This window comes from Pyrus communis, chromosome 2, assembly GCF_963583255.1.
Source record: "Pyrus communis chromosome 2, drPyrComm1.1, whole genome shotgun sequence".
Taxonomy (NCBI): domain Eukaryota; kingdom Viridiplantae; phylum Streptophyta; class Magnoliopsida; order Rosales; family Rosaceae; genus Pyrus; species Pyrus communis.
In genome coordinates, this window is record NC_084804.1 from 2,131,804 (window position 1) to 2,159,528 (window position 27,725).

Here is a 27,725-nt window from a genome sequence, read left to right on the forward strand (position 1 = left end):
TATTATTTGTTTTGCTATTTAAATAAATAATTTCAGTTCATTCCTTCTTCTGAGAATCACCTTCATTGAATGCCCAAAAGCGAAGACGCACAAGGAGGAGGAGGAGGAGAGAGAGAGAAAACGGAGGAGCAGCGAGGAAGAAGGAGACCCTAGAGCTTGAGCTTCTGGTTTTGGGGTTCGGAAAATGGGGGATTTGGAGAAGCAAGAGACGGTGCTGCTGAAGAAGGCGGAGGAAACGGCGGAAGGGGAAGAAAATGAGAGGCTTTTGGAGGGAAGTGGAATGGCGGTCGTGGATTTCGACCTGCTCTGCTCGACGGTGGCGTTGCAGACCCAGGGCAAGCTGGCGGCCAAGCTCCAGAGCTTCCCCAGAGGAGAGGAAGGCGGAGACGCAGGGGACTTGGGTGGCGTCTTCAGGATGTGGGAAGGTGAAGTCCTCGATTGCTTCGATGACCGTCGTGTTGCTCTCGAATCCCTCTGGTCCGTGTCCCTCTCCCCCTCTTTTCCTGTTTGGATTCCCGGAAAATTCCTTTTCCCGAGAGAAAGTTTTAATCTTTGTTGTAAAGATGATTTCTTTTGCTTTGGTTTCTATATACTTTTCGAATCATCTTCGTTTCGTATTTGGTTGCTGAAGATACATATTTTCTGCCTGTCATTGAATTATACAGAAGTAGTCAAAGAAATTGATTGGGTCAATGTGTCCTTTACTTTTTTTGTTGAAAATTTGAATTGCTTGTTTAGTTTGACTAATCTTTGACTAATTTTTGCCGTGTATTTTGATGCTGCAGTTGCCCGTGCTATAGATTTGGGAAGAACATGAGACGAGCTGGTTTGGGTCCTTGTTCGTTACAGGTTTGTGATTCTATCTTTTTTGTGATTGTTTTGGTAGCTGTGGAAGTGAGAATATGAGGATGTTTTAGGTGTAACTGTTGAACAGCCTGTGTGCTTTCAGCTCGTTTGGATTCGAAGATTTGGTTTTCGGTAAAAAGGGCTGGTTTAGGTAGATGCTGAATTTCGGTATGTGATTTTGCAGGGAGCTCTTCATTTGATCCTTGTTGTTCTTGTCCTTCTCAACGGCATTGCCTTCATTGTCACCAAGAAGCACTGCTTTCTATATTTGGCAGTTGCTTTCACCATTTCACTAGGAACGTATTTGGGGTACTTCCGAACACAGATAAAGAAGAAATTTAACATCAGGGTAAGCCTTCTCTCTTTGTCTATCGTGGTGTTCGGTTTCTTACCAACCGTTAATATATGCTGTTACCTGACTTGGTGTTTCTCTTTGTTATATTAGTATTTTCCTGGTAACTATCTCTTACTAATTCCAGTTAACTATGTTCAAGTCTTATAACTTAAATGGTTATTCAATGGAGAAAAGCGACATTAGGTATAGAAAAATACTGAAACTGTGGGTGTGCTAGGGTAGATGGTTTGCTTTTCCCTCCTCGTGGAGAGGGTGCTGTTACTGCTATATGATCAATCATTGCAATTGTAATGAATTGTTTCGTGAATCTATGGTTATTCTAATCCATGCCTTCTAATCGTTTTTGTGGTTATACACAAATTACCCCAACATCGTTGCGGGCAATGCCTGTTATTTTCAGGGTAGTGATAATTCCTTGGATGATTGCATCTACCATCTTATCTGCCCGTGCTGTGCATTATGTCAGGTGATTATCCTTCGAGAACCTATGCCTATAATATGATTGTCAAAAGTAAAAGTAGACAGATCTTTTAATTCTGATTAATTATCTAATTTTTTGAAACTTATGGATGCTATTCTTACAATATGAGCAGGAATCCAGAACAATGGAGATGAACAATGTCCAAGATGGCACCTGGCATGGTCGGGGTGATACGATATGCATAGGTAGCCTTGGAGAAGGCGCAAAATCGTTCTTTGAGCTACAACCGCCGCCTATTGTCTCGATCAAATCCCCTGACCCCTGCAGCTGATAGAAAAGTAAAGATTCATGTGAATATCCACGAGTTAAATAAGCCGGGCATTTGCCATTCCAGAAAGTGGCCATAGCTATGATTGGAAGTCGGACTTTCCATTTGATATCTTCCGCTAGAAGGATTGTTATGCCTTGCCATCGGGAAGGAAAACATTTTATGTTCGGGATTGCTGCGGTCGCCATCGGGAAGTAGAACTGCTTTAGATTCCTGCTCCACCTTGTAATTGCTGTGTTTTCAGCTGTGGAAGGTGTAAATTATGTGATGAAGAAGATTTCAATGCCCAGGTGTAAAATTGTAATTGTACATATGATGTGCTGCTGGGGTTTCTTAGATTGATCCCCATTCTCTAGATTTGCTTCTTGTAATGCTGTTTAGGTTTTGAAATGTTTAATACAAGCGATATTGAGAAGAGCAAATTGAACGGTGAATGGATGAATGCTCTTTATCAACGGAGTGATGCTTCTGCTCTTAAAGGAGAGTCACGGGATGTGCACATGATAAGAGTTAACGTTAATTTAGATAAAATCTATGGAAAACTAAAGGTAGGAGGGAAATCGAAAACTAAGTAAAAGTTCATGAGGAAATCGACAGTTTACTCCAAATTCATGTATGATTAATTAATTAATGACTTGGAGAAATCATAATAATACCAGCATGTGGTACACAACCTATTTTGTCCTTTACTAAATTCTCCCTTTTTTTTTTTTAACATTTTATTTAAAAAAAAAAAGAAAAGATTACTGGTGGTTTCGCGACTGTAATCCATACTTTCGTGATTGGGAAGACTCACAGAGGTATTTCAACATCTCCTTAGCCATCATTGTACGATTCATCATTGTACGATTCATTAGGCCAAAAATCTAAAGGTAGGAGGGAAATCGAAAACTAAGTAAAAGTTCATGAGGAAATCGACAGTTTACTCCAAATTCATGTATGATTAATTAATTAATGACTTGGAGAAATCATAATAATACCTAAAAATCTAATTCAGAAAATGCCATGTGAAATACGACCTATCCGTTGAAATTCTAAATTCAATCCAAATAAATTAGAAATTAGTCCTCTATCAATGGCCACTAAAGTCCTACTACAAAATTTCCAGAATCTAAAAGCTAAGCTACAAAAGTGCTTCTGGTTTGGACATGGACAGACACATCGTGGACCAAATCGAAATGTTTCCAGCAGCAGAATTTCTACAACTCCGGAACTGTCGTTGATGGGGTTGTCACCGCTTTGGTTTTCTTTGTGCCTTTCTTGGTGTTTGCCTTTTGATAGGCATTCTTGTATCTGTTGGCTTCTCTGCCTTGGAATGAAGTTCCTAGTTTCCCAAAAAAAAAAAAAATAGTAATTAATAAGATGGGACAATATCGGTATTGTTGGAGTTGAGATTTTGGCTTATCTTTATAATAATTTGACATGGTATTAGAGTACGCAAGCAGATCCGTATTGTCACGTGCTGAGTGAATTCCAACTAATACTGTGACATTTTGTAATAAAATCTCATACATGTCGGACTATGGTAACTAAATTAAAAACAATATCGGTGTTGTTTGAAGTGAGAATTTGATCCGGCTGATGTTTATGTTTTTCTGTTGGAATTTGTGCGGCTTGTTTGAAGAGTTTACCCGGCACCTGGCAAGCACGACTCAAACCAAGGAAACTTTGGATGTTGACAGTCAAATCAGTTTCATCAGGGAATAATCTGTTGGAGTTTTTGCCTCAATTGTCCCACATCGGGAACACAAGTTCTCAGATAGGTGTGATTTTAATTAGTATATTAACTGATTTTAGTTTAGGATTAAGTTTTTAATTAATATTAAAAACGTTTTGATTAGGAGACCACTGTTGGAAAGAGTTGTAGTATTAGATGAATAATGTTATTCATATCATATTTTTATACCATATTTCTATACCATCTTAGGTGACATCTGATGTAAACAGCCACATCATTTGAAAAATTTGCAAAACCCAAGGAAATGAAGGAAAAAGACTCCTCGTATACTACAATCATCATTTAATTAACTAGTTTTTTTTTAATTATTAGTTTATTAAATAATGAACTAAATTTAAAAATCTAATTAATTCAAATAATATGATTGTCCGCATCAAATACCACCTAAGGTAGTATGAAAATGTGATGAAAAACATATTATGAATAACATTTGAAAATGTATAAAATAGCCTATATAGCTGAAGTCTCATTTCAACGTATACGATCCAGTTCCCGAAGGACCATGTTTTATCACAAAGGACATCAGAATTTAGTTATCGACCTTCGAATTTAGTTATTGTCACGTCGTTGATAGAACACGATCCTTTGGAAACGGACGGAACAGCAGCTTCGCCGGATGAATTTTTTCTCAAGGAAAATGCAGGCTGCTGAGGAGATGGAGCAGATGCTTCGCCGCTCAACATAAAAACAACAGCTGACATGGATGGTCTGTTCTTCGACTCTTCTTCGACACATAAGAGCCCGACTTGAATGCATCTCATGGTTTCGTCGGGCGTGTATGACTCCAGTGACGAATCCACAATTTCTAAGGCTCTGTCTTCACTCCACAACTGCCAAACCTGTAGTTGACAGTTCATTTTAAACACGTAAGGGATAAGTAAAGAAAAAGGGTTGTTTGTTTGCACAATTTGTGTTACTCACATGTCCTATTAAGTTTACGAAGTGATCCTCTTGATGGAAACTGTTGTTTTTCTTGCCGCTTACAATCTCCAATAATATGACCCCAAAACTAAAAACATCCGATTTGGTTGAAAATCTCCCAAACACTACATACTCCGGTGGCATATAGCCACTGTATTATGTATATGAAGAAAATAACACGTTACAGCCAAAGAATAGTAAGAGATGAAAGAGCTAATGGAAGGTGAGTTCATAGCAATTCTTACTATGTTCCGACAACTCTGTTGGTCCTATCCTGGAGTTGGTCCCCATGGAAGATTCTTGCCATGCCGAAATCTGAGATTTTAGGGTTCATCTCGGCGTCTAGAAGGACATTGCTGGTTTTTAGATCCCTGTGAATAATCCTGAGTCTTGAGTCCTGGTGAAGATACAAAACCCCACGAGCAACCCCATTGATGATTTCGAATCGCTTTTGCCAATCCAGCAAGGACTTTTTTGTGTGATCTGCATCAAGATATTTGGCTTTAATTGTGCAGATAAATGCAACATATTCGATTAAGATATGCTTCATTGTTTGAGAAATGGCGTGAACAAATGAATCTTTCCTCTATAGACATACCGAAAAGAAAGTAGTCCAAGCTTTTGTTCGGCAAGTATTCCAGGACTAACATCCTTTCTTCTCCCTTTATGCAACAGCCTAAAAGTTTCACGAGATTCCTGTGTTGAAGTCTCGCTATCAGCGCAACTTCATTTTTGAATTCTTCAACTCCTTGTCCTGAAGTTCTGGATAATCTTTTTACAGCAATATTCTGATTATTTCGTAATACACCCTGAAGTTTTTATTCAGTTTTATCATTAAGCTTCCACATAATCATCACTTATTTTATCAAGCCATTATGTTGTGATTATTCTTTAATCATGAAATTTGAAACTCTTCGAAAGTGGGACTAACCTTATAAACAGTGCCAAAACCACCTTGGCCAAGTTTTTGGACGGGAGAGAAGTTGTTCGTAGCTGCAATTATCGTTCTCAGATGGAAAAATTGCAATTCGGGATGTCTCCTAGTTTCTTCAAGCTCAACTGCTAACAATAAAAGAAATCATTGTCTGCATTTTCTTCTCACTGTTCTATCTTCATTGACAAACGATATAGAAATATAAGTTCTACATCAAGCTCGCGCATATGAATTCTATCTAATTGCAGTGCTTTGATGTGATTTGCAAACTGCACAAGCATTACAAGTGGAGTGCTTTTATTTGATGAAATTGTTCGAGAATTCAAAATCGCTGACTACTTCTTACCTTTTGAATTCCTCTTTTTCTTAATCCTCCAACAGGCCAACGCAACGATCAGTACCAATGCTAGAAGAACAGACAACATCAGAATAGCCAGCATACCTCTCCTTTTAAAAAAACCTTTCGAGTTTCTGGAATTTTCAGCTACACATAAGAGTGGGATAAAGGATTAAACAATAACAAAACCAGTAGTACAGTAAGTTCCACAAATTCCAAAAATTTATAATGCAACTTTTCCATGGCAAGAAGTGGTACCTAATTCGATTTTGTCCACGCGTACATGTAGATCTCGCCCTGCCTGTGTGTACACTAAAATGTCCAGCAACTCACCATACCATGTCAAGCAATCACTGCGCCCTTCAGATTCTATGACCATATATGCAGTGCAAGAACAATTGCTTAAGCACACCTGCTCACACTCTTTGACACTAATACCTTTTTCCAGCCGTGCTGCCTTCGTTGTGTCAGGATCTTTAACTCGTGCCACTTTCATGAACCCTTCTCCGTTCCTACACTTTGATACCGCAACTCGTTTACTCACACACCCGTCCGAACCATCTCTCATATTCCAATCATTGACAGACTTGGGTTCATACCCTGGTAGACAATCACATTCAAACAAAATGATATTGTCAGGGCTACATTTGCTGTTGGCACCGCACTCTCCATACAGGTCACACCGATATTTTGGCCCTGACCATAGTTCCTTCCATTCTCTATCCGCATTGTTCCACCTGAGGTGTTGCACTAACCCAGAATCCTTCAACACCACCCTTGTTGAAGTGCTATCGTTTTTAAGAAAGAAATAGATTTCGTCCTGATTACTGACAAAAGTACCCGGGTCCACTGGAGCAGATCGCCAATGCGGAGTCAAACCTTTATAAAAAATAAAAAATTCGGGGGTGGCAGTCTGATTGGAATAGAGCCTATTGGTGTATTCCCCAGTTCCAGGGTCATCTTGTGACTTCCAAGATGTTAAGACCCATTCTATCCCCAATTTCCAATTCACGCCTAGTTTCATACCCGGAAGGAGAGTATCTGTGGGATAATCAAAACTCTGCCACATAAATTTTTTGCTTTTATTATCCCGAAAAAGAACTAAATTTCCAGAATCTAAAATTTGAGCCCTGCAACTAGTGCTCGCAGTTTGAACCGTTACATTTGTAGACCACACAGGAATGTTCTGCATATTGTTAGAATAAAGAAGCAGTCTCCCATACCTGTCTATAGTAAGGACACCGGAGGTATCATTGATGGGGTCGTTTCTGTTTGCTACCCAAACCACTGCCTTTTGATCTTTTTGATCTTTTTGAACATACCAAATTCCGACGTACCTGGAGCTGGAGTTTCTGGGGCTGAAGAACCCTAATGCGAAGATGTTTTCTTTGGACACCAGAAGATCACCATCCTTTACATGTTGGTCCATTTCTATGGTGTCAATGGATGTGCAAAATGGGAAGAGGAGGGACACAATAAGCAAAGCTTTCAGTAACATTCTCTTGGCAGATGCATGTATCAAACCCTTGGCACAATCACAGCAACAGCCAGCGAGGGCAATAGAGAATTAGACGATCAGAGGCCCAAGCCATCGGACTTGACCGCACTTGTTTTCTGTGTACATTAATGATAGTGTTGACAGCTCTCCTGCTTCTTTGAATTTTACCCAACATGTGCGACTTTTCGTCAATCGGTATTTGGAACACGAAAACCACATTTCTAGTCAGCATTCTGGGATCCACTCAAGTCTTGTTGAATTGTTTTGGATGATTACCCCGATGTCCCCATATATTATGATAGATATGTGTTGACCGACATCTAAGGGTGATGAAGCCATTTTAAACATGCATACAAGTTATAACATAGAACGAACGTAAATAAAATATGTAAATTTGAATATAATGAAGTGTGTAATTGCAAGAACGAGTTTAAAGCATACAACTAATCAAGAAAAGTACGAAATGAATATTTTAAAATAAATTAGATGTCCTACACCAAGAAGACTCGATGATAACGATAGAACGAACCGTTAATATATGCTGTTACCTGAATTGGTGTTTCTCTTTGTTATATTAGTATTTGCCTCGTTACTATCTCTTAGTAATTCCAATTAACAGTGTTCATGTAACAATCCGTCCCGGAATTTACGAAAGAAAAAGGGTATTTTTGTATTTTCACTAAATTTGGAGGATACTTTCCTTTTTAAAATTGTTTTTGAGTCTTAAATGGTGTACCCAAGGGGCCCACCCCCTGATTATGTCCCCCCGAGCCTCTCATCTCTTTCTTCTCTCTCGGTTCTCTCTTCTCTCCTTTCCCCCGACCTCTCTCCCTCCCTCCGAGCAGAACACACCCACACACACACACACCAACAAACCCTCATCTCCCTTATCATCAAACACCACAACAACAGCAACATCACCATCATCACCACGTTAGCTCTCTCTTCCTCTTCGGCTATGTGGAACACAGAGAAACTCCGGCGAGTTCCTCGTCCTTCCATTTTGGGTAAGCCTCAAAACACTCCAAATGCTTCTCTTTTCATCCCTATAGTTCTTTTCTAACCCCGTGGTTGTGTTTTGGACGTCAAACCACGAAGAAACCACCTCGAAGACATTTCCCAGTTTTCCGGCGAACAACGCCCTTTTCGAGGCAATTTCCGGCCAAACCACGGCGATTTGGCTGGCGTGCAAGGTATCAATCTCTTCGTCTCGCTGAGTACTACAACTTTTTTTTTTTGTTTTACCCAATTTCATTGAATATTGAAGAAGTTATACTTATTTGAATCTTACCCAGTTTCCGGCGGACACCCGTGGCTTCCAGGCTGTTTTCCGGCCAACTCCGGCCACAATGACAGGAACCAAGGGTATATTTCGATTCCTTACCTTCGGGGCTTCAATTTGGTATATTGAATGACATGTTTTGGTTGAGTTTTGAGCTCCATCGGAGCTTGGGAATTCTCCGGCCGAAATCCGACCTTCTCCTTCCTTGGAATCCGGTGAACCACCAAACCCAAGGCCTTTGGGCCTTTCCTGCCAAGCCCAAAACCCTGGGCATCCCAACCCAACCCTTTTATTATTTATTTTTGTTTTGTTAATTTAAAGGCCTTTGGGCCGTTCCCTTTAGGGCCTTCGGCCCGTTAACCCTAAACCCATTAGACCCAAACCCGGATCCAACCCAAGTCCAAACCCTTTAACTCAATCCGAATCCAAGCCCAGACCCGTTTGACCTGCTGACCTGGACCCGGTCTGATCGTTGATCTGGTCAACGGTCAGCGCTGATCTGGTCAACGGTCAGCGTTAACTTTGACTTTGACCGTTGACTTTTTGGGTTTTCGTGCGGGACCCCTCCTAGGCTAATTTCGACGTCCTGAACCCGTTTCCGATGTCCGTTTTCCCAAATTCAGTCGTTTGAGTAGAGTTTGACTAAATGTACCATTTATGTGCTTAGGGGCGATTATGTGTGGCGTTTCTTTCTTCGCTAGATGGCGTGGCTTTTCAATGGCGAAGTAGTGTGAGTGGACCCCTTCTAAAAATGCATGTTTTGATAGTATAAATGCATACATGAAAAGCATGATTTGATGATTATGTTTTATGAACGTTTTACGAGATAACATGCTTAGGGGTGGGCATAAAAACCGCCAAACCGCAAAACCGCATCGAACCGTAAGAAAAAAAATCGAAAAAAACCGTGTTGACCGGAAAAGTCAACTTTGAGTGAAAAACCGAACCGAACCGTCAAAACCGGTTCCGGTTCCGGTTTCGAATGACCAAGAACCGGCCGAACCGAACCGAACCGTTTTATTAATAATAAATAAATTATATATACACACACATGTCATGGTATAATAGGTTGAAAAATAGGTTGAAAAATTGTGTACAGGAGCTGCTGCTTCTTGCTTGCTCTCTTAAGTCTGAAAACTTGCAATTTGTTTCATCATTTTTTTGTTTGTTGACTGATTGACCAGTGCATATGTATTTTAGTTGTCTCTTTTTGTTGACTTGGTGCCACTACCAAAGACATTTGCATTAAAAAAGATGTGTTGTATGCAACTTTATGTAATCAGTTTTAGAAGATGTATTTGAATGCATAATGATTTGGTGTTCAAATAATTTATTATTAGGAACCGTAAACCGGCAAGAACCGAATCGGAACCGGTGTAGACCGAACCGTAAGGTTCTAGTCATAAATTTAAGTGAAACCGCACCGAATCGAACCGTTAATATATTTCGGTTCCGGTTCCAATTTAGGGGTGGAACCGCACCGAACCGCACCGTGCCCACCCTTAAACATGCTTACTGAGGCTAGTTTGAATTATTACTATTTTTCCTATAACCCATGTTCTTATAAAATATCTGATGGATGACGATATGATATTTAGAACATGTTTAGAACACCTCTTTATAGTATAGATGATGCATGACTTTATACTATGAAGTTGATTTTCAATATATGTATGTTCACTGGTTTTGTACTTACCTAGTGGTCATTTCCGCTACGGGACGTAGGGATAGATCCGGTCCATCCCGGGCAACGGTTTGGTGTTGGTATAGGGCCTGAAGTGTGTTTTCCTCTGACTGTCTGCTCAGAGACGGGGAGCCGGCATGGGGCCTGAAGTGTATTTTCCTCTGACTATCTGCTCAGAGACGGGAAGCCGGCATGGGGCCTGAAGAGTTATCGGACATTCACTAGTGTTTATTATTTATGCAAATTATGATTTGAGACATTGTACGACATGCTAGGTTTCGGAAAACCTATGTTTATTATTATATTTGTGTTTTCATAAAACCTGGAGGTTAGTACGTTGATAACTGTTTTATTATATATATATATATATATATATATATATATCAACTTGGTCCACTCATGTTTGTTTTGCGCCCCCTTCAGGACTTAGAATCGAGGCATACAATCCCGACGTCCAAGCACTTCCGCATCGGCATCTTCGAGTCATCTCGGTGTAGGACCCACTCCTTTGTTTCATTCAATTTTATATTATTTTCTTTTAGTGTTCTAGATTAGAGGTGTGCTCTGAACACGATCCTTATTTGAATATTAATTATTCTTTTATATTTATAAGCCTTATTTACTCCTTGTTTTCAGCATTTGTACTCAATAAATGGCTTTCGTCACCCTCGGGTGTCGGCCAGCACGTGCCTATCCTGGTATTCGGGGAATATCGGGGTCGGGACGTGTCAGTTCAAGTCTAATAACTTAAATTGGTTACTCAAGGAAGAAAAGCAACACTAGGTAGAAAAATTCGGAAATTGTGGGTGTGCTAGGGTAGATGGTTTGCTTTTCCCTCCTCGTGGAGAGGGTGCTGTTACGGCTATATGATCGATCATTGCAATTGTAATGAATTGTTTCATGAATCTATGGTTATTCTAATCCATGCCTTCTAATCGTTTTCGTGGTTATACACAAATTACCCTAACATTTTTGCGGGCAATGCCTGTTATTTTCAGGGTAGTGATAGTTCCTTGGATGATTGCATCTACCATCTCATCTGCCCGTGCTGTGCATTAGTCAGGGATAATCCTTCGAGAACCTATGCTTATGATATGATTGTCAAAAGTAAATGAAGACAGGAGCTAATTTTGATTGTTTATCTGATTTTTTGAAACTTATGGATGGTATTTTTACAATATGAGCAGGAATCCAGAACATTGGAGATGAATAATGTCCAAGATGGCACCTGGCATGGTCGGGGTGATACGATATGCATAGGTAGCCTTGGAGAAGGTGCAAAATCGTTCTTTGAGCTACAACCGCCACCTATTGTCTCGATCAAATCCCCTGACCCCTGCAACTTATAGAAAAGTAAAGATTCATGTGAGTATCCACGAGTTAAATAAGCCGAGCATTTGCCATTCCAGAAAGTGGCTATAGCTATGATTGGAAGTCGGTCTTTCCATGTGATATCTTCCGCTGGAAGGATTGTTATGCCTTGCCATCGGGAAGGAAAACATGTTACATTCATGATTGCTGTGGTTGCCATCGGGAAGTAGAACTGCTTTAGATTCCTGCTCAACCTTGTAATTGCTTTGTTTTCAGCTGTGGAAGGTGTAAATTATGTGATCAAGATTTCATTGCCCAGGTGTAAAATTGTAATTGTACATATGATGTGCTGCTGGGGTTTTTTAGATGATCCCCACTCTCTAGATTTGCTTATTGTAATGTTGTTTAGGTTTGGAAATGTTTGTTTAATACAAGTGATATTAAGAAGAGCAAATTGAACGGTGAATGGATGAATGCTTTTGATCAACAGAGTGACGCTTCTGCTCTTAAAGGAGAGTCACGTGGTATGCACGTGATAAGAGTTAATTATTCAATTAGATGTTAATGTAAATGAACCATAACTATGCAACCCTATTCCTAATAGATTAACCCCAAAATAGCATATCCAAATTATAAGAAAGCCCATTGAAGCCACAATTGCAGAATTTACACAACCCATGTCACGCCCCAATCCCGACATACGTCCAGAATTGACACGTGACGTCACTAAAAATCCGTATCTATCATATCCCACCTCCGTGATATGGGCAAGCACAACCCAAAAATCAAATCGCATAGTTATTTTTCGTATGTTTTATGGCTGCATCTAACCTCTCCGTTAGACTGCCTACGTACCCTAAACAGGGATCAAGTCATTCGTAGTTCGTCACGCACAATAATTGACATATAACACAGTCCGATTAAGTCGAAAGGTATAACATTTCTCAATCAATCAATAGAACTTGACAAGCATGAAAATACTAGACTCAGGGTTACATAACAAACCCATTTGAAAAACATGATTTCCCCTCCAACTATATATAAATCATTATGTCGCAACATGATACCGCAAATTCACAACATATATCACTTCAAAGAACCAACGAAGCACAATACCATTCTCTAGCCACATTTATCAACAAGTCTAATCATAACAATAACCATGATATCCAACATAACAATCCCACATGACGATTAACCTTTCCACTTCATCCATCACGTAATTCATCACGTTTTCCACATAAAATCTCATTTCATAGTGTGTAACATAGTTAAGAATTAACAAAGTACAAATGATTCTCTAGAAATATTAATCAACTAAAATCCTCATGATAACCACACTCATATCCAACGTCATTCCACAATCCCGTCAATTAATAATGTCAACCATCACATCATCAATAACACATACAACACGTCGAAACACGTGGGCTAGAGTGACACAGTTCGACCGAAGACTACATCTTTGAAAAAGGGAAATTTTGGACCACCCAACGAAATCAAGGCATCAAAGGGGATTCCGGACCATCACTCAACGGGATCCAAATCAAGATATGATTTCGGACCATCACTCAACGGAATCCAAGCCGAACTCAGTTCCGGACCACACAACAGAACTGAACAGAAGTCCAAGAAACATAACAACGGCTCGAAGGAACAAAACATGATTCAAGTTACTCAATTCCCAAAAAATCAATGAAACAATCTCGAGCAACAAATCCATATCACAATGGTTTATCGGTCCATTACTAGACCTCACATCTCGCAAGCAATTCAATATGCATTACAATCATGTGTCATAACCATTTCCAATACCCAAGTTAAATCACATTTCACTTCATCATACCAATCACTATGCTTCCAACATTATATTCCGATCCATAGTTTGTAACATATCAAGGAATTACGAAGCACAATATTAATATTTAATTACGTTAATCAATCAGTGAGATAACATATCATTTCACGAATTTAATTAAAGAACTCTACATAATTCCCAATTTGGGTTAAGAATAATAACATGGTAATTCTAATTTATTTTCACAATATCTATTGTGGGTAATTCCCATCTACTCGAATTTAGGATTCTAAGATCACCTTACGGAATGAACAAGAGCAAGGATTCCGGACCACTCAACGAAATCCAGCAACATTGGGTTCCGGACCACTCAACGGAACCAAAATATCAAGCGGTTTCTCATAATCTACCCAGACCTGTCATATGTAAAGTCAATGCCAAATATTATGGAATTGGTGCACTGGCAAATCAGGCACCCAGACAAGCTGAGAGGCTCGAGTGAGGGACAATAAAATAAGCATGTGATACAATAATAAAACTAGCCATCAATCATAATTTATAAACCTTGAATATAAATCTTTCATAAGAAATCAATACCCTACTTTTGAAAACTCTGAGGGAGTCACCCAGACATCCAAAAGTTCATTTCAAACAACCATAACATCTCACACCCATATTCACATACACACAATGAAAGTAGAATTAGGGCGACACTGTTCATCCAAAGCCTACACCTTTGCAACCATCTCAAACTAAACTCAATGAACTAAAGTGGATACAATCCCGGACCATCACTCAATGGGATCGCGGAGTAGGAGGGATTCCGGACCATCACTCAACGGAACCCAAACCAAGATACGATTCCTGACCATCACTCAACGGAATCGCAGAGTGGAGTAGGAAGGATTCCGGACCATCACTCAACGGAATCCAAACCAGGATACGATTCCGGACCATCACTCAACGGAATCGCGGAGTACATTGCATAACCACCAATTAATGAAACAACAAATGAATCAAGTTGCTCAAGTTATAAAGGCTCCACGAAACAAGAAAAGAAATAATGAAACGAGCATTGACACATGTTTCAAAGCAACAAACCCCATGACAATGGGTTAACGGTCCACCACTAGCCCTCACCATCATCAAATCAAGCCAATCAAACAAAATAAACCATATTTCCAATATGCACGTCAAATCTCACTTCATATAACAACATCATTGGCTAAATATGAAAATTAACAATTTATAGGAAAAATGATTATAAAACCATTTCATATTCACATATATTAAAGTCACTCACATTTCATCATAACATACCATCTATGTACATCAAACACCTTTCGAATATGCACGTCAATTCACATACCACGATCATCATCAGTACACAAGCCAAATCATGTTTGATAAACATAGGTCTATGGCTAAATATATACAAATATATATATAATCATATTTCAATAGAATCACATTATAAGACCAAGTCAAATTCACCGATGATACCAATATAAGAAATCAAGGTAATAACCATATCACATATGTTCAAGTCACTCTCTAACCAATGTAGGCCCATTAGATTTCACTTAAGTCTCCCATAGTACTAATTTTATTATTTAGAACATTCCGAGACATGTTGACCATAAATCAATTCTCGGTCAACGATAGGGTCCACAACAATCCGCAAATCAGATTTACGATCCATAACTTCCCAGAGTCCACATTATGCTTCGAGGATAACATACTAAAGTTTCATTTTGATCCAATGGTCGAATTGTTGACAATCACACAAACAAGTGGCGGTCCAAATTGATCACCACACCAAGCAATTGAATCTTTGGAAACCAAGCTAGACATAGGTTCACATGGTCACTAGAAGGTATTTGAAACCTAGATAACACTTGTGAATGATCCCACGCACCGCCACACGCGGTGGAAGTCAAGATGGAGGGTTTACAAACCCCGAATTTCAACATTAACTAGATGAGCTCAAATTTACTTGGTAGCTAGAGCTCAACAAGGGAAACACTTTTCACAACTAGGCCGACGCTAAATTCTAACCGGAAACCGTCCAATTTCACCGGAGAAAACCGGATTTCTAGGGTTCTAAACACCCAACTCTAAAATGAATACGAAAGCACAAACTAAGCATACCCACTTGAAGATTATAAAGAGTAGATGAAGTTTCATACCTCACTCGAAGAAAATCGTTGCCGGAATCGCCGGAAAAATGATAAAACCGCCGGAAAAGTCGTGGACTTTGCGACCTCGAACTGCAAAGAGGGAAAATAAATGGGAAAATCTAACATCACAGAGATGTAGGGCTCGTCAAGAGCTTTCCATGGACACCAAAATCATCCAAAACGGAGCTCGGATGAAAAAGATACAAGCGGGTCAAGTTTGGTGGGTTTATGGGTCAAATTTCCCCCTAAAACGGGTTAGTGCAGTTTCCATCTCCCATTTTCTGAAAACACCCCCCCCCCCTTTTTCTGGAGGTTTCCTCCCATTTATAGCATTTTGGTAATATTACCAAAATGCCACCAACTTTAAACGATTCTAACTTTTCCGTTCGGACTCAGAAATAAGATCTGTTTACGCCTACGCGCTCATGGAATCCAACTCTACCTAACCAATTCAAGAGTTGACCGAAAAGGTCGAGAAAATTGGAAATGACTAAAGTAACCCTCACTTCGTTTTTCTCAAATTTAGAGAGATAAAGAACTAGTCCCAATCAAATCTTCGAAATACGTCAAGAATAAAATAAAATCATAATTTTAGGGACGGGATACCACAACCCATTTCATGAATAAAATGTGACCAATTAACCAACCAACAAAACTACTTGTTACAAATAACATCTTGTTGTTGCATCGAAACATATAAATGTTGACTAATCTAACTAACATTGAACTTGGTAAAATGAAATGGTTGAATAATTGAAAAATGAGATTATTTAGGAATAATCATTGAATGCTAAGATAATTTAGATGGAATTTATGAAAAATTAAAGGTATGAGAGAAATCAAAAACTAAGTGAAAATTCAGAAGGAAATTTGGCAGTTTACTTCAAAACCATGTATGATTAATTAATTAATGACTTGGAGAAATCATAATAATACCAGCATGTGGTACACAACCCATTTTGTCCTTTACTAAATTCTACCTTTTTTAAATTTCACCAGGTCAAAAATTCGAATTCATTACGTGCCGTGTTGAATATAGCCTATTTTTACACCGTTGAAATTTTGAATTCAATCCAAATAAATTAGAACTTAGTCCTCTATCAATGGCCACTAAAGTCGTACTACAAAATTTCCAGAATCTATAAGCTGAGCTACAGAAGTGCTTCTGGTTTGGACATGGACAGACACATTCGTGGACCAAATGGAAATGTTCCCAGAAGCAAAATTTCTACAACTCCAGAACTATCGTTGATGGGGAGAAATTTTTAGTTGTAACGTGAATATAAGTGGTACACCATGTGTTTTAATAGGAATGGTGAGAAATTTTATTTTTTAAGTTATTAATCTTTTAGCATATATATCCTACTATTTGTATAATGACACGTGATGTACTATTTCGTGTACCGGTCACACTGAAAAATCTCTCAATGATGGGGTTTTCTCTGTTTGCCACGCCACTCAAACAACTTTTTTTTTCAGGGAGTTGTTGGGCCTGAAGAATCCCAATTAGTACTGAAGTTTTTTTTGGGATAAAATCTCACACTAGGCTGATTGTGCTGATGGTAATTAACAAGTTGGGGATAATATCGGTATTGTTGGAAGTGAGACTTTGGCTCATCTTTATGATAATTTGACATGATATCAGAGCCAACGAGCAGGCCAGTACAGTCACGTGCTGATTTGATTCCAACCAATACTGTGACATTTTGTAATAAAACTTCACACATATCGGACTGTGTGGATGGTAACTAAATTAAAAACAATATCGATGTTATTAGAAGTGAGACTTTGACCTGACTCTTTTATAATTTGGCAGAAGAATTGTCGCTGATGTTTATGTTTTTGTTGGAATTTCTGCTGCTTGTTTGAAGCGTTTACCCGGCACCTGGCAAGCACGATTCAAACCAAGGAGACTTTGGATGTTGACAGTCAAATCAGTATCGTCAAAGAATAATCTGTTGGAGTTTAATGCCTCAATTGTCCCACATCGGGAACACAAGTTCTCCGATAGGTGTGATTTTAATTAGTATATTAACTGATTTTAGTTTCAGATTAAGTTTTTAATTAATATTAAAAATGTTTTGATTAGGAGACAAGCAGCTGGAAAGAGTCGTATTATTAGTTACATCCAAGAGGTATTTGAAAATGTATGAAATAGCCTGTATATCTGAAGTCTCATTTTAACATATATGATTCAGTTCCCGAAGGACCATGTTTTATCAGAGACGGCAACAGAATTTAGTTATCGACCTTCGAATTTAGTTATTGTCACGTCGTTGATAGAACACGATCCTTTGGAAACTGATGGAACTGTAGCATCGCCGCATGAATTTCTTCTCAAGGCAAATGCAGGCTGCTGAGGAGATGGAGCAGATGCTTCACCGCTCAACATAAAAACAACAGCTGACATGGATGGTCTGTTCTTCGACTCTTCTTCGACACACAAGAGCCCGACTTGAATGCATCTCATGGCTTCGTCGGGCGTGTATGACTCCAGCGACAAATCCACAATTTCTAAGGCTCTGTCTTCACTCCACAACTGCCAAACCTGTAGTTGATAGTTCATTTTAAACACGTGAGGGATGAGTAAATAAAAAGGGTTGGTTGTTTGCACAATTTGTGTTACTCACATGTCCGATTAAGTTTAGGAAGTGATCCTCTTGATGGAAACTGTTGTTTTTCTTACCGCTTACAATCTCCAATAATATGACCCCAAAACTAAAAACATCCGATTTGGTTGAAAATCTCCCAAACACTACATACTCCGGTGACATATAGCCACTGTATTATGCATATGAAGAAAATAAAACGTTACAGCCAAAGAATAGTAAGAGATGAAAGAGCTAATGGAAGGTGAGTTTATAGCAATTCTTACTATGTTCCGACAACTCTGTTGGTCATAAACTGGAGTTGGTCCCCCTGGAAGATTCTTGCCATGCCGAAATCTGAGATTTTAGGGTTCATTTCAGCGTCTAGAAGGACATTGCTGGTTTTTAGATCCCTGTGAATAATCCTAAGTCTTGAGTCCTGGTGAAGATACAAAACCCCACGAGCAACCCCATTGATGATTTCGAATCGCTTTTGCCAATCCAGCAAGGACTTTTTTGTGTGATCTGCATCAAGATATTTGGCTTTAATTGTGCAGATAAATGCAACATATTCAATTAAGATATGCTTCATTGTTTGCGTGAACAATTGAATCTTTCCTCTATAGACATACCGAAAAGCAAGTAGTCCAAGCTTTTGTTCGGCAAGAATTCCAGGACTAACATCCTTTCTTCTCCCTTTATGCAACAGCCTAAAAGTTTCACGAGATTCCTGTGTTGAAGTCTCGCTATCAGCGCAACTTCATTTTTGAATTCTTCAACTCCTTGTCCTGAAGTTCTGGATAATCTTTTTACAGCAATATTCTGATTATTTCGTAATACACCCTGAAGTTTTTATTCAGTTTTATCATTAAGCTTCCACATAATCATCACTTATTTTATCAAGCCATTATGTTGTGATTATTCTTTAATCATGAAATTTGTTACTCTTCGAAAGTGGGACTAACCTTATAAACAGTGCCGAAACCACCTTGGCCAAGTTTTTGGACGGGAGAGAAGTTGTTTGTAGCTGCAATTATCGTTCTCAGATGGAAAAATTGCAATTCGGGATGTCTCCTAGTTTCTTCAGTCTCAACTGCTAACAATAAAAGAAATCATTGTCTGCATTTTCTTCTCACTGTTCTACTTTCATTGACAAACGATATAGAAATATAAGTTTTACATCGAGCTCGCGCATATGGATTCTATCTAATTGCAGTGCTTTGATGTGATTTGCAAACTGCACAAGCATTACAAGTGGAGTGCTTTTATTTGATGAAACTGTTCGAGAATTCAAAATCGCTGACTACTTCGTACCTTTTGTCTTCCTCTTTTTCTTAATCCTCCAACAGGCCAACGAAACGATCAGTACCAATGCTAGAAGAACAGACAACATCAGAATAGCCAGCATACCCCTCCTTTTAAGAAAACCTTTCGAGTTTCGGGAATTTTCAGCTACACATAAGAGTGGGATAAAGGATTAAACAATAACAAAACCAGTAGTACAGTAAGTTCCACAAATTCCAAAAATTTATAATGCAACTTTTCCATGGCAAGAAGTGGTACCTAATTCGATTTTGTCCACACGTACATGTAGATCTCGCCCTGCCTGTGTGTACACTAAAATGTCCAGCAACTCACCATACCATGTCAAGCAATCACTGCGCCCTTCAGATTCTATGACCATATATGCAGTGCAAGAACAATTGCTTAAGCACACCTGCTTACACTCTTTGACACTAATGCCTTTTTCCAGCCGTGCTGCTTTCGTTGTGTCTGGATCTTTAACTTGTGGCACTTTCATGAACTCTTCTCCGTTCCTACACTTTGATACCGCAACTCGTTTACTCACACACCCGTCCGAACCATTTCTCATATTCCAATCATTGACAGACTTCGGTTCATACCCTGGCAGACACACACACCCAAAAAAATTGATATTGTCAGGGTTACATTTGCTGTTGGCACCGCACTCTCCATACAGGTCACACTGATATTTTGGCGCAGACCATAGTTCCTTCCATTCTCTATCCGCATTGTTCCACCTGAGGATTTGCAGTGACCCAGAATCCTTCAACACCGACCTTATTGAAGTGCTATCGTTTTTAAGAAAGAAATACATTTCGTCCTGATTACTTACAAAATTACGCGGGTCCACTGGATCAGATCGCCAATGCGGAGTCAAACCTTTATAAACAAAAAATTCGGGGGTGGCAGTGTGATTGGAATAGAGCCTTTCAGTGTATTCCCCAGTTCCAGGGTCCTCTTGTGACTTCCAAGATGTTAAGACCCATTCTATCCCCAATTTCCAATTCACGCCTAGTTTCATACCCGGAAGGAGAGTATCTGTGGGATAATCAAAACTCTGCCACATAAATTTTTTGCTTTTATTATCCCGAAAAAGAACTAAATTTCCAGAATCTAAAATTTGAGCCCTGCAACTAGTGCTCGCAGTTTGAACCGTTACATTTGTAGACCACACAGGAATGTTCTGCATATTGTTAGAATAAAGAAGTAGTCTCCCATACCTGTCTATAGTAAGGACACCGGAGGTATCATTGATGGGGTCGTTTCTGTTTGCTACCCAAACCACTGCCTTTTGATCTTTTTGATCTTTTTGAACATACCAAATTGCGACGTACCTGGAGCTGGAGTTTCTGGGGCTGAAGAACCCTAATGCGAAGATGTTTTCTTTGGACACCAGAAGATCACCATCCTTTACATGTTGGTCCATTTCTATGGTGTCAATGGATGTGCAAAATGGGAAGAGGGACACAAGAAGCAAAGCTTTCAATAACATTTTCTTGGCAGATGCATGTATCAAACCCTTGGCACAATCACAGCAACAGCGAGGGCAATAGAGAATTAGACGATCAGAGGATCAAGCCATCGGACTACCAAAGAATCCTACCCTCCCTTGGCTCAAAACGAACTTGACCGCACTTGTTTTTCTGTGTACATTAATGAAAGTGTTGACAGCTCAACTGTTTCTTTGAATTTTACCAACATGTGCTATTTTTCGTCAATCGGTATTTAAAAGACGAAAACCACATTTCTAAAGTCAGTATTCTGGGATCCACTCAAGTCTTGTTGAATTGTCTTGGATGATGTCCAACTAACTCGGTGACAGTTCTTTAATTGCCTATTTTTACTTGCATTTTGATTAATGATCGAGAAGTGATTTCCCGCATTCACGTTTTCCCCTCTGCATTTCTCTCTATTTGTTCTAGCCTTATGATTAAATAAATGAAAGGAGAATCGATAGACAAATACAAGGAGAGGAGCCAGGAGGAGAAACTAGGAGTGTGAAAATCACTACCCATACTATTCAAACTTCACGACTGCCAAAAATGGACCTCGTTCCCATTGATCTTAACTGTGACAAGCCATGCCAAGTGCGCAAAACGTCGGCAAAATGCATGCCAACAACGATGTTTTGGCATGCCACGATGATAGAGTTAGCGTGTCAAGACAAATAATGATATGCATCTTTTATTTGCACGTGTTCTTACCAACAAGAACACGTTCAATATATATATGAGCTGAATATTTACACAGCTTCTTACCGGTAAGAACATGTGCATTATCTGACCCTTTCGGAACGAGCTTCAAATAGCCTGCATCTTTAACAACTAACGAGCTTTCAAATGCAGTTATTGTTAAGTCGTTAATGGAACCTGACCCTTTCAGAATTAATGGATCCGCATCATCATCGCAAGAACTTTTTCTGAAGACAAATGCAGGCTGTTTAGGAGATGGAGGAGATGTTTCACCACACTCAACAAAAAAAGGCTGACATGGTTCGTCGGTCCTTCAAATCTTCTTCCACGCATAAGAAGCCAACTTGAATGCGTTGCGTTACTCATCCGACTGAAAGGACTCTACCGATGAATCCACAATTTTTAATGCTGTGTCTTCTCTCCAGAGCTACCAAACCTGCACACTACAAAAACATGGGCACTGCACACAATAAAATCTGTGCCATTTAAGGTCAAAGAGCACCAACACTGCACACGATAAATTATCTGTGCCATTTGAGGCCCAAGAGCACCAACAATTGTGCCCATAGACCAATAACAACAGTGCAGCAACTATATTTCTATTTGTGCCCTCTATAGGCGTTACCCTTGATCAAAGAGCACAATAAGGTATGCTGTGCTGAAAAATGTACGCACTAATAAAGGTCCTTTTGTGCCCAATTCTGACAAAGTTGTCAGATGACTGCTGCCACAACACATTTATTGTTATTGTGCCCAATACGCCAACTATTTTTAAAAAAAAAAAATTAAAAACTGAAATTACCTACAAATTGAGATTGAGGCTAAACAAAAAATTATTTTTTCATAAATTAAAAACAGCCCACAACCACAAGCATCTATAATATTACAATTTACAAAGATATTCACAACCATTATATATGAAGGGAAACTTTAATGAAAAGCTCTCAGTACTGTTCACTTGAACGAAAAACCACATTTTACACTAAAAAGTCAATTATAGTATTATTCACTTTACCATTTATTTTATCCTTATCGTTAAAACTCAAAGTTTTCAAGTCATTTTCATTAGTTTTCCTTATATAAAAACAACTAGAATTTTACATGTTCTATCCCCAACTCATGATTCGATCATTTCACCCCACACACTAAACTTCTCGAAGTGAAAATAGCGAGCAGAATTTGTTGTCCTGACTGATGTACATGTGCAACAACATACCTGCAGAATAAAAGGTATACACTAGCGACTATTACCAACTTAGTTATGATCATACTAACAAAACGAACTGTGCATTAGCGTTTTCTTCAATTCACATATCCATGAAACCATACCCCTCTGTATTCCCGAATCCTCAAAAATCTGCTCTGAGAATATGAGAGGTTGATTGAACTAAAACCTGAACTAACCATCTCTCTACCACCATAACCCATACGCCAAATTACATTGCACAAACAAATGATGCATGAAATCCCTTTCGTTTTAGTTACTAACATACTTCAGCAGAGAGAAAAACAGAAGCAGATACAATTAATTCATTGTGTGTGAAATAAATAAAAGTAATAAAAACATTTCGGGTAAGGCTTTAGCCAATTTTATGAAAATTGGAAAAGTGCCAACGAGCTAGCATTCAAAATCGTTACTGTTTGTTACCAATCAGTAAGTATGAATTCATTCTAATGCTTATGCTTTAACTTTTCAAGGAAGGCCCACTTGATGTATTAGACAATAGTGACGGAGTCAAAGGCCAGCACCAAATGTGTGATCAGATATTCAGTAGTTTAAACTCTTGGGGAAAGTACCTGTACAAAATATAGGCCAGAATGATGGACCCTTCAGATTCCCTGGAGAACCTTTCGAGGATCGAGTTGCCCGCTGTAGTAACTGGAAGGAACAGCTGAAAGCTCCTGCCTTCCTCTCCACTCCTCTCCAGGTTTCAATGTTACAGGTTTCTCAATAGCAGCAGCCTCCACACACAGCATATGCTTGTATTCATCATGTCCAAGGTCGGTCAAAGCCTTCGCCTTCTTATCCCAGGGATTCCATACAACTGAATGGGAAAAACAGAAAACTAATCACTCCAGTACAAAATACAATTCCAACGAACACTATGAGGGCAGGTATTTGACATTATAATTCTTCAATATCAACTTGTAAATTAATCAAATCGGAGAATAATATTTTAAAAGCACGAAGAAAGAACAAGAGTTCTCTCCACTAATCCTAGTTATCTCATGAGTCATATGATGCAGCAATTCGACCCATTGTGTTGTTAGTTATGTTAAGCCACAATACGCATCAGTCAAGACTCTGGAAATTTTCAAAATAAAGAAAATAAATTCAGGCAGCAATAACTTCATTATGAAATATTGAACATGTTAATTCTAACCGGCATCTGGAAGACCATCTTTGCGTATTACAAATGTTCTCTTCTTCTCATGATCCAGGATGGCAATCTTTGTAAGAGTGCTGAGATATATCTTCTCCACCTAATTATTATTAGGAAAATAAAGTGAACAGAAATGAACAAAATTAATAAATGCAACAAATTAAGAATGAATAGCAACTTAAGCTTATCTCTGACTCAAATGTTAAAGCATCACCTTGTTCAGTGCAACATTTCCTGTTCTGCGTGCTGTCAAGATAATCCAATGTTTCCAATCCTTCTACACGAACTTCGCTGAACACAGGCACAATGAAAAATTCAAAATTTCAATACCATCCAGAGCTGTCGCTTTCTTTCAACCGTATGTTACATGATATGGCATTAAAATTAAGAACAAGCACAATGATGCTGTAAACCCTGGTGGTATAATAATGACTGATGCAAAAGGCAGAGACAAAGGTTTTACATTTTTTTGAGAAGAAAAAAGGTTTTACATTTCCAACTGTCATATTGCACAAATTCGCAAATACTAAGATCTGATTAACGTTGAATTTTTAAGTGATCCTTCATTGAAGGATCTACCAATAATCTTATCATTTTAACATTTCGGATTAAGATTTATTGTCATCAATTAAAAGTGATTTAGTTTTACCCATGTTACGAGCTTGGTGGATTTTTGTCAGTGGCCTTTACTTTATCTTCGAAGTTTTTTCGCACGGAGGCGACCTAGTACATAACTTTAAGTAATTAACCATTTAGTAAAAAAAATGCAGCATAGACAGCCATAGATGAGATGTTTAAGCCTGTTATACTCCGGTGATTACTGAAGCAAAGGAAAAACAGTTCCCAAGGGGTAACAATTTCCAACCCCTACAAAATTGATATCCACCCTGTGCTAGTATGCTTGCATACGAGAGAAACAATCGGCTTCATCACCAGCTCGGGCCTCATCACCCGTCGACGCCACTGCTACTCCTCTCTTCGCCGTCCCGTACGCCGCTCTCATACCTGCAAAACACACAAAACCCGAACAAAATCATATGTTTCTTAGATCTGAAATTGAAGAAATTTGGCTATGAATTTGTAGAGACTAACTTGAGGATCGGAAAGAGGATGGGAAGAGGATTATGGAGGTATAATTTGACGGTCTTTGACTCTTTGGTGACAAGTGGAAGGCGGCGCTGTTGCCTGAAAGAGAAGGAGGAGAGAAAGGATACGAGAAGGAGAGTGAAGGGGAAGGAAGAGGGAGGAAGAAGGGGAGACAGAAGATTTAAGGCTAGTCTCATATTGTTGTGGTTTGAAAAAAAAAACTGTTTTTACTATGTTGTAAAAATAAGTTCATTTTTTTCTACTTTACGTTTTTAGCTTTTTTTTCATCTAAAATTGTAAAAATAAGTTATTTTTAAGTATTTACCAAATATCTTTTTTAGCTCTTTTTTTTTTTTTTTTTTTTGTACCCATCCAAACTAATACTAATAACCTTTTTTTTATCTTCAAGCTTTTCATTTTTTTTTTTTTTTTTGTTATTTTGCACAAAAGGCACAATACTTTTAATATGTGCCGTCTGAAATATAAAAGGTATATAGTGCAAATAATTCAAAATGTACATTTGATTTAAATATATACCAAATATTAGGGCAAAAAATTTATTACTAAACGTTTGGGCCAAAAAAATAACTTTTATTTAAATATATTTAATCATAGGACACAAAACCACGCACGTTACCATGAGGTTAGAGTTGTGCAGCCCATGATTTGTGACACTTGGGTGTGTAGCTCTTGGCGGACTGTCCTCAGTTAAAATCACTTTTGAAATTTGGAGTGGGAGATTCATGATGTCCTCAGTTAAAATCACTTTTGAAACTTGGGGTGAGTGATTCATGATGCTTTTCAATTGAACCAACATTTGACTTTGGGTTTCTTGGCTTGTCATTGAACAATTGATTAGATAATATTTTGGGCCTCATTAATTCTAGAAAAAATTGCAGGGGAAAGTTCGGAGATAGAAGAGAGGTTTGTAACAATGCTGACCCTTGAGAAACATACATGTTATTGGTAGCCTTTGTAAAGGCACAAAAGTCATTTTGTGTCACACATAATATATTTAATTAATAAAGGTTTCATTATTATAAATATGGACACATGCAATTGTGCTTATAAATCCTATTTATAGCACAAAAAGTCTTTTGTGCCTGTTCCTGTGCCCAATAATGTGTTTGTGTCCATTTTCTTTTACATTGGGCACAATATACGGTGCCCTTTATTGAATGTGCACTTTTCCCCTTTATTCTTGTTCAAAGACACACAAGCTCCTAATTTGTGTCCTTAATTTTGTACCCAAAGCCCATTTTTCTTGTAGTGGCAGTTTAACAGTGTCATTTTAAAGAGGGGAGGGATTAGTAGAAAGGGTAGATTTTTAGCAGAACTTGTGTTACTTACATGTTCTATCAAGTTTATGGAATGATCACTCTGACAAACATCGTTGTTTTTCTTGCCGCTTACAATCTCAAATAATATGATCCCCAAACTAAAGACATCCGATTTCGTTGAAAATCTCCCAAACATTGCGTACTCTGTGACATATCCACTGCATATGAACAAAAGAAAATGTCAAAGCTCAAAAATAGTATAAGGGATGTGAAAAGTGAATATATGGTGATTTATTTCATCAATGTGCGAATGCTAGTATGTTTCCTACTATGTTCCAACATCTCTGTTGGTCTTATGCTGCAGTTGATCCCCATTGAAAATTCTTGCCATACCGAAATCTGAAATTTTTGGGTTCATCTTAGCATCTAGAATAACATTGCTGGTTTTAGATCCCTGATCTCTATGAATAATTCTAAGTCTTGAGTCCTGATGAAGATACAGAATTCCACAAGCAACCCCGTTGATGATTCCAAAGTGTTTTTTCCAATCCAACAAGGACCTTTTTCTGTGATCTGCATCGACAGGTTTGGTTTTTGTGTAATCATAAACTTCAAATATATGCTTCATACTTTTAGACATACCAAAAAGAAAAGAGTCCAAGCTCTTGTTCGGCAAGTGTTCGAGGCTAACACCCTTTTTTCCCCCGTTATCCAACTGCCTAAAATTTTGGTTCATATTCTGGTAGGCATTCACACGCTAACATATTAATATTGTCACGGCTAGATCTGCTGTTAGCACCACACTGTCCATACTTGTCACACGGGTTTTATGGCGGCGCCCAGAGTTCCTCCCATTTATCACCACCATCATTCCATCTCATTTGTTGATATAAACCGTAATCCCTCAACACAGTTCTTATTACTGATGTGTTGTCGGTCAGTTACAAGGATATAATACTTCTCTTCGCTATTGCTCACGTAATTAGGCCATGGCCCGGGATCAGATCTCCAATGCTTAGTTAAACCTTGTACAAACATACTGTCGAATGGCGGTCTGGTTTGACGAAAGCGGAAAACTGTAGTCCCCATTTGAAGGGTAATCTTCTGATTTCCAAGATGTTAAGATCCATTCCAACCTTTTTTTCCAATTCAATCCAACTTTCATTCCTGGAAGTAAAGTGTCAGTTGGAGAAATTTTTTATTGTGACGGAAACACGGATGGCACATGTTTTTATGTAAGTGGTGGGAAATTTAATT

At 38.6% G+C, this 27,725-nt stretch overlaps 3 protein-coding genes and 1 pseudogene across 3 annotated transcripts; 1 reads left to right on the plus strand and 3 right to left on the minus strand.

Annotated features, from left to right (window-relative positions):
• On the plus strand, positions 1 to 2,372 carry LOC137725135 (protein PLANT CADMIUM RESISTANCE 12-like). The gene is made up of 5 exons (XM_068463724.1): positions 1 to 477; positions 786 to 849; positions 1,031 to 1,195; positions 1,602 to 1,667; positions 1,795 to 2,372. Exons 1-5 carry the CDS (start codon positions 185 to 187, stop codon positions 1,951 to 1,953), a joined length of 747 nt encoding a protein of 248 aa, XP_068319825.1. The 5' UTR covers positions 1 to 184; the 3' UTR covers positions 1,954 to 2,372.
• Positions 2,373 to 4,082: 1,710 nt separating this feature from the next.
• LOC137725133 (G-type lectin S-receptor-like serine/threonine-protein kinase RKS1) lies at positions 4,083 to 7,459 on the minus strand. The gene is made up of 7 exons (XM_068463722.1): positions 6,139 to 7,459; positions 5,890 to 6,027; positions 5,541 to 5,668; positions 5,208 to 5,418; positions 4,855 to 5,092; positions 4,610 to 4,760; positions 4,083 to 4,527 (listed from the first exon to the last, which is right to left on the minus strand). Exons 1-7 carry the CDS (start codon positions 7,376 to 7,378, stop codon positions 4,222 to 4,224), a joined length of 2,412 nt encoding a protein of 803 aa, XP_068319823.1. The 5' UTR covers positions 7,379 to 7,459; the 3' UTR covers positions 4,083 to 4,221.
• Positions 7,460 to 17,717: 10,258 nt separating this feature from the next.
• On the minus strand, positions 17,718 to 21,552 carry LOC137726608 (G-type lectin S-receptor-like serine/threonine-protein kinase RKS1). The gene is made up of 7 exons (XM_068465545.1): positions 19,785 to 21,552; positions 19,536 to 19,673; positions 19,187 to 19,314; positions 18,854 to 19,064; positions 18,509 to 18,746; positions 18,264 to 18,414; positions 17,718 to 18,181 (listed from the first exon to the last, which is right to left on the minus strand). The coding sequence occupies exons 1-7, from the start codon at positions 21,016 to 21,018 to the stop codon at positions 17,876 to 17,878; spliced, it is 2,406 nt and encodes an 801-aa protein (XP_068321646.1). The 5' UTR covers positions 21,019 to 21,552; the 3' UTR covers positions 17,718 to 17,875.
• Positions 21,553 to 21,710: 158 nt separating this feature from the next.
• Positions 21,711 to 27,204, minus strand: LOC137721751 (cysteine-rich receptor-like protein kinase 10; annotated as a pseudogene).
• Positions 27,205 to 27,725: the final 521 nt, after the last annotated feature.